The 7,210-nt window shown below is 29.7% G+C and overlaps 1 protein-coding gene across 1 annotated transcript; it reads left to right on the plus strand.

The window, feature by feature from the left end:
* Nucleotides 1-404: 404 nt before the first annotated feature.
* On the plus strand, nt 405-7,210 carry LOC119835598 (dnaJ homolog subfamily C member 22). Its single transcript, XM_038360519.1, has 7 exons — nt 405-529; nt 635-950; nt 2,683-2,830; nt 3,030-3,234; nt 3,507-3,650; nt 3,854-3,977; nt 5,585-7,210. The coding sequence occupies exons 2-7, from the start codon at nt 687-689 to the stop codon at nt 5,819-5,821; spliced, it is 1,122 nt and encodes a 373-aa protein (XP_038216447.1). The 5' UTR covers nt 405-529; nt 635-686; the 3' UTR covers nt 5,822-7,210.

Below are 7,210 nucleotides of genomic sequence, written 5' to 3' on the forward strand. Positions count from 1 at the left end.
GTCCTGGGTTAGATTCCAATTGAGAACTTACAAAAAAAAGTCTCGGTCTGGCAGGACACAGAAGACTAATAACTTCATCCATAAAGAAAATCGATCAGTGAATAGGTTTATTTCATTGTCTTATACCCCACTAAAGCACACTTTACTTATTTTTTGAGATTTCGTTTTTTTAGACAATCGTGGTCAAATGACAAAAATATACATCTAATTGGAGAAATTCTGCTTGAGGAATTATTTGAATAGAATAAGTTCTTAGGATATTCCTAATTATTTCGTTTATCGAGATTATATATTTGAGATTTAAATGACTAAAACATTCTCAGTTCATAAACTTACTTAAATTAATTGACACACACGAACGTTTATAACTTTTTATTATAAATACATATACTATGTATTCTGTAGTCTGTGTCGAGGAAGGATATGGGAAGGATCGATGATCATATTGACATTAAGTTTTGACATATATGACGTGTGTAATTTGTGCATCTTTTGCTTTTTAAATTTCGTGTCGATTTAGGAAACGCACGTAAGTTAGATTTTTTAAAAAGAAAGACAGAAAATTTTGACATTTATTAGGGATTAGTTTAAAACCTATAAAATTATTAAGATTTTATTTCATATACGATTACAGTTTGTTGCAGTATATGGGCGTTGTTTGAATTTGTTTTCTGAATATAACTAAGATGACTGCTAAAGTAGTTTATCCAGCTTTTGGCCGTAAATCAATGGTTTGGGCTTACGTGTTCTGGTTATTTGGGGGTATACTTGGCCTGCATCATTTCTATCTCCGTCGCGATAGACATGCTTTTGTATGGTGGTCAACCCTGGGTGGGTTTGGTATTGGATGGCTGGGCGAAGTATTTCGTATACCGCGTTATGTGAGAGATGCCAATGAAGACCCTCAGTATATACAAGAACTAGTCAACAGATTGCACCAGAACAAAAAGGTAAGTTTATAATTAAATTATTATTGTAGAAACCCACTTTATAAATATACTATGCATAACTGCGACTACTGGTTCAATGGATTCTATTTTGAACATTTACTTCATTCTTCAAAACCTGGAGAAAGTGAAATAGGTAGCTATTATAGACTTCTGTACCATATACATTGCTGGTAGCTCACACAGATACCATGTATGCACTAAGTGTAGTTAGTGACATACTTCTACATCATTTAAAGGTATATGAAAGAAATATGAATAGAAAGGAATAATTAGAATTTTTTCTTAGACTTTGTATTTCTTAATATGTAAGTACTATTTTTCCTTCTATTATGTATATTCTTTATCTAATAAGAATAATCTTTATTGGTATATTATAACACTTTATAATTTATTGCAATTCTTGGAGATATTAAAATTATAATTCATAGTACTTCAAAGAAATCCTATTATACTTTTCTAGATTGAATCTTAACACGGGCCAGACAATTGCATGAATGATGCTTTGTAAATGTAAGTTCAGGTCTTTGAATGGGGAGATCAAGGTAGTTTCTTTCAAAGGCTATATTTATGCCTTTATTGTTGCAACTAATGCAAATATAAATCAAAGGTTAACTCTAACAATATAGAAACTACATTTTAAGAGGAAAAAGCAGTTTAAGACATTACTATTTTAGTATATATCTCCAGTTATTTTGCTATTTGTTGTATTATTGAGTCTAACTTTATTTAAATGTTATTTTACTTATGTATTTCTTTAGGTATACTTTTATCGATTCAATTAACAATTTCTTTACACGATGGAATCTTTAATTTGTTTTTTATTTTTACAACGGACATTGTGGAGATGGGGAGCCTTTGGTTAAGGTATTGTTAATAATGATTTTATACTAACATTTGGCTTATCATTTGTGGGCTAACTCTCATTATGGTATTATACTAACTATATAGAATGTAACATATCTCATATGCATTTTTAATTAAATTTTACCATTATGTAAGTATTTGCAAATGCTCCATTTTCATTTTTTAATTATTTATCACAATTTTTCACATCATTTTTATGTAAGTTTTAACATATTTTATAGTTTAGATAATTTTTTTGCTTATTTTATAACTTTATATTCAACAAATATTCCAAAAACAATTGAGAAATAATAAAATTATACTGGCAATTGTTTTTGTTGTTTGCTTTTTCAATAAAATTTAAGGACATTAGGCATAAAAATTTGTATAATAATAATAAACTGGCTGGGTATTTTAAATAAAAATATATCATAAATTTCAATAGGAATGTTCATCACATTAAACATTAGCTTTTTACATATTTTCACAAGAACTAATTTAAATGTGTGCATTTAATTGTTAATCTTTGAATAATGCATTCTAAATATATAATATATAGTGTGTTTTACGTACAATTCCTCAACCACAACATTAAAATTATTGAAAGAATGTAGCTCAAGGCTGTAGACTAATTTTTATAAATTATAGTCCCTTCCTATTTTATTACAAAATGACAACTTTATTGAACATACATAAGATAATCAACGCAGAAATGTGACTGATCATTTTCAATATTTAGAAAAAGTATTTTTATTTAGTAACTGATTTATAACATATATGGAATTGTAATAATACATATTATATAATCTATATTATACCAATCTTTGCAAATGTATGTTTTTTTTTAACAATATTGCAATAAGAGTAATTAATAAATTACATCACACAGCCTCCATTTTCAATGAATCGTTTCACTACAATGTTGATGGTTGGATACTCTTGGGGCCAAATGATGATGTTAGCTGTTCCACCTGATGAATTTTGGGGATTGAATCTCCGTTATCTTAATTTACTTGTACCCTTTGTTGTTGCTCTTGGTAAGTATTAAACATTTTTTTAATATGTTTGTAGCTGTAAATGTTTCAATTAATGTTATTGTAGAATAACATTCTGCCACACAATCTATATTTTTCGTGATATGTATATTTCATATGTGGTAGTTGTTTCTTTTTTTTCTTGTTGTTACTTTTCTTTTTACTAACTCAATAGAGTTACTGAAACTCATCACTATTGTAGGTGTCTGGACAGTGGGTAATATAGGACGTGAACAAGGCGGTCTGAAGTGGCCACTGTTAGCAGCATATGCCGCATATCCCGTAAGATACTATATTTATGATGAAACAGTTTGGTTCACTGTAATTGTCGTCGCTTCAGCACTCGCCTTTGACACGTTTTCTAAAGAATGGCGAAGAACTCCACGCAAAAGACAACACATTGCAAAGTAAGATACCATTTTTTATTATTGATTAATATGTTGAGTGAAAATAACTTAATCAGTCAATGAATTGAAGGACAAACCTTTTTTCCAGTACAAAATAATTGATAAAAAAACAAATGAGTTCTGCAGCTCATAGACAGCTTATAAATTATAATGGGTACCTTTGTAATTCCAGTTGAACTGATGTAATTTTGTAATGTCCTAAATATTCCAAAATATTATAGTCTAAATCTTATGTTCCAAAATACACAACATTATCATTTATATACTTGCAGACGTATAATAGTGTTGGGTGTGTGTGCTTGTTTGTATCTCTCGCTGTGGTGTGGCTACCTATACTTCCATGGTACCATCACGGACAGTGAAGGCGATCAAGTACCAATTTATGAGGCACTGCATCATTTCTTCACAAGCCCATGGTGAGCTATTAATATCAATATTAAATTAGCGAATGTTTATGAACAAAAAGCAAGTTTATTTTGTTATTTTGTTTATTGAATGTTGAAGATTTTTTGTATTAAGTGACATTTAGATAGTAAAAACATGAGAAATTTTAAATTATCTTCATCTTCTCATGAGATCGTGAAAATTATATTTTATAATGTAAAATAAACTGTTTTAGGTGGTTGGATGTAAAACAATGCCTTTTGGATATATATCAGTATGCACAACACCATGGCTGGTACGAGGTGTGGAAACAGATCATAGACCTATCTGATCCGCACGGTGAACAGAATGCCTATAAGGTACTTATAAACTATAATTTTTCCTATTCATTCTTGAAACTGCGTTTGCGATTAATGTTTATTATGCTACTAGATAACTATGAACCATGTAAGCATCACATCACCTACATATTTGTGAAAAATATTTTCCGTTACTTATCATTTATGTTGTCTATCATTTAGAAATCGGTCCAATCATCCTCGAGTTTAAGTGTCACATAAGCACAGCGATTGATTTTTATTCAAATATAACATACAAGAAATATAATTGGAAAATGGAAAATGATTGAAATATTGTTTCCGTTGTTTGAGCCTAGCATAGCACTCGTATTAGTATTATAAATGCGAAAGTAACTCTGTCTGTTCGTTTGTCTTTTCTTTATGCCTTAACCACTGAGTCGATAAGGATAAAATGGTTTGAAACCGAAAGTTAGCATAACTTTTCGGGAACTATGTGGGGAAAATCCCAATGAGAGCAATCAAACATTTTATTTAATAAGATATTTAAATCCTCATCTTGCAAAGAAGCTGGAAAGTTAATATGTATAATAACAAAATATTAAACTACTCCCAATTTAACGCTTGCGAAGCCGCGGGCAAATGCTAGTTAAGTAATAAAGGGTGTTGATCTTGTAAGAGGCAAGTTATGTTATAAAACAGCAGGGAAAATGAAAGCTTTCATACGGATGTTTTATCAACGCATAGATTTGTGATTAATTATCAACTTCTTGAAAACGATAACTTGAATGGTGAATTAACAACTCCTACATATTTTTTTTTCGAATTTATTTCAATTTTTTACTTCTTTGAGAAATATTGAAAGCGCTGTGTTATGTCTCAATATATATGTCAATCTAATCTTACCTTATAATACATCTGATATAAATAGTCATCTTATTGTAAGAGAAATAATTCTATTACAATCTTATTTGCTGTGGTTTTTTTATTTAAGTAGTGAATCATTTAAATAAAATATTTTGTATAGCTGCAACCCTTTTTCAACCTGATATACTTACCTTTTCAATAAAGGTAAATATGATAGAATGGAAAAGCCGAGAACTTTGTGAGTCTCGAGTCACATTAATTTATGTTACTCGGATATGTGTATGATCAGATATGTCCTTATAAATTAATAAGGACAAATACCCAAAAGTAGCTATCTAACTAACACTAAACTATTATGGTCATGTCTATAGATAATTGTGAAATTGGTGCAGTATCTTAGTTATATAATTAAGGGACAAAGTAAGATCAGCGCAGCGCTAATTAAATTATTTGCTACAGCGAAGTTTACAAAGATATTTTTAATAGATAGAGATTCAATTGAATTATACATTATACTTCAATTATATAATATAATAAATAATTATACTTGCTCTTATACAGAGTAAACGTAAGGAAATTATTGAAACCTTAATCAGGATAATAAGATAAACTCATGTCATTGTATTGTCACCAATCCTTAATAAGTGTACAAAGTTGAGTCTAAAGAAATCAGTTACATATAAACATACAAGCGAAGTTAATATAAGCGTGTTCAGTATAGACGTTTGCGATGTTTCGGAAGCATTTTCATGTTATACGAAACTGTAACATTAACATATTATACATGATCTGCATGTTTACAGGTTCTCGGTTTAGGCCCAGACGCAACTCAGCAAGAGATAACATCCACATGGAGAAGATTATCTCGCGAGAATCATCCAGACAAAGTAAAAGATGTAGTTCACAGACGGGCGGCCCAAGAGAAATTCATGGAAATACAGCAAGCTTACGAAATACTGTCTAACAGCAAACACCGACGGAATAGACGTAATAAAAAAGACAATTCAGAACCAAAGTCTAGTGGGCGTAGTGAAATGTGACCAACGCTAATCAAACTGACTCCGAACACTTCTTAATCGTGCTATAATTCAACACTTTGTTGTCTATTTAAAGTAAATTTCGCCATCGCTTTTAGACTTTGATAATTATATATATTTATGTATATGTATATGCTACGCTCGTTAGGCGAAAAACGCTCATTGAGCGAAATAATAAGTTACATCGTATTGTGGCCATAATTAAAGATCCACAACGTGAAATTTATGTTATGGCTATAATAAACGCCCATGACGTGTTGTGACAATGACGGAAAGACCACGTAGCGAAATCCATGTCGTGGCCGACTTGCTATTTGAAGAAGTGGTGTCGGTCTTTGAGCGTAACATACACGTATATATTTAGAAACAAAAAGTTAATAAAAACTATGTACTTACATACATTAGGTGAAAAGTATTAGTAGAAACTATTTTACCTTTTTGACTCGCCAATTGAAGGCATGAAGTACTTACTATACCTAGTGGTTTTTAAAATAAACGAACAATTTTTCTATTAGTCAGTAGTACATCTATATTGCTCAAACTTTGAATTCTAATATATTGTGAAGATGTTAGTATAATTATTATAAATTTCTCGCGCATTTAACGTACCAAATATATACAGAGCATTTAATAGAGTTGATGCTGTATTTTCTCTACTTTTTAAATATTTTTATAATTAGTAGTAGTTAATCCGTAGTTAAGACATAGTTGCTGTCCTTTCAATTATCTTGACTCCACCCAAAACTAGCAACCAGTAATATCATTGAATCTTATTACATTTTATTTTAATGTTCTTTAAGTGTTAATTTGAGGCACAAGTAGATTTCAATAATTAATCTTTTAATGTTTTTATCTTGATATTAACCTTTTAATTGTTGTCTTTGATAAAATGAAAGTTGAAGTATATCTATAAATCGTAATAATATACTTAAACTCACTCGTTTATTTTCCTTAACATTTTTTCGTCGAATCATATATTTTTGTAAATACGGGTCTTTTTCCTTTTGAATTAGAGCGTAATCTACATCTTGTTCAATTATGTAATATATATGGGACATTTATAGATCCATTTTACTTTAAGGCAATATTTTCAAGCAAGTTTCACGACTTTCTCTGAGTTTTAAAATTATGAATAACGTATGAAAATATACAGCAAAAAGAGATAAATAGGTCAGGCTATAGAGGATTTCATAAGATCAGAAAACTGATGCTTAGTATTTAGGAGTAACTGAAAGAAATTTTGTTATATATTAGCTTCGTAGTAGGTGGATGTAATCTCATAAAATCAATTATTTTAATTACGTTATGACTGAATTAAGTTAATATTAATGAGCAATAGATGTTTTTATATAGGTCACATCTTTATTGTTAAGCGTTTATTTAATTAATTAT

The sequence above is a fragment of the Zerene cesonia genome, chromosome Z (genome assembly GCF_012273895.1).
Source record: "Zerene cesonia ecotype Mississippi chromosome Z, Zerene_cesonia_1.1, whole genome shotgun sequence".
Classification (NCBI taxonomy): Eukaryota; Metazoa; Arthropoda; class Insecta; order Lepidoptera; family Pieridae; genus Zerene; species Zerene cesonia.

What these genes read in the sequence shown, in the direction of transcription:
- LOC119835598 (XM_038360519.1), top strand. Translation starts at nt 687, where the DNA reads ATGACTGCTAAAGTAGTTTATCCAGCTTTTGGCCGTAAATCAATGGTT. An exon ending in GATTGCACCAGAACAAAAAG is followed by an intron (nt 951 to 2,682) that starts GTAAGTTTATAA and finishes TACATCACACAG; the next exon opens with CCTCCATTTTCAATGAATCG. An exon ending in GTGAACAGAATGCCTATAAG is followed by an intron (nt 3,978 to 5,584) that starts GTACTTATAAAC and finishes GCATGTTTACAG; the next exon opens with GTTCTCGGTTTAGGCCCAGA.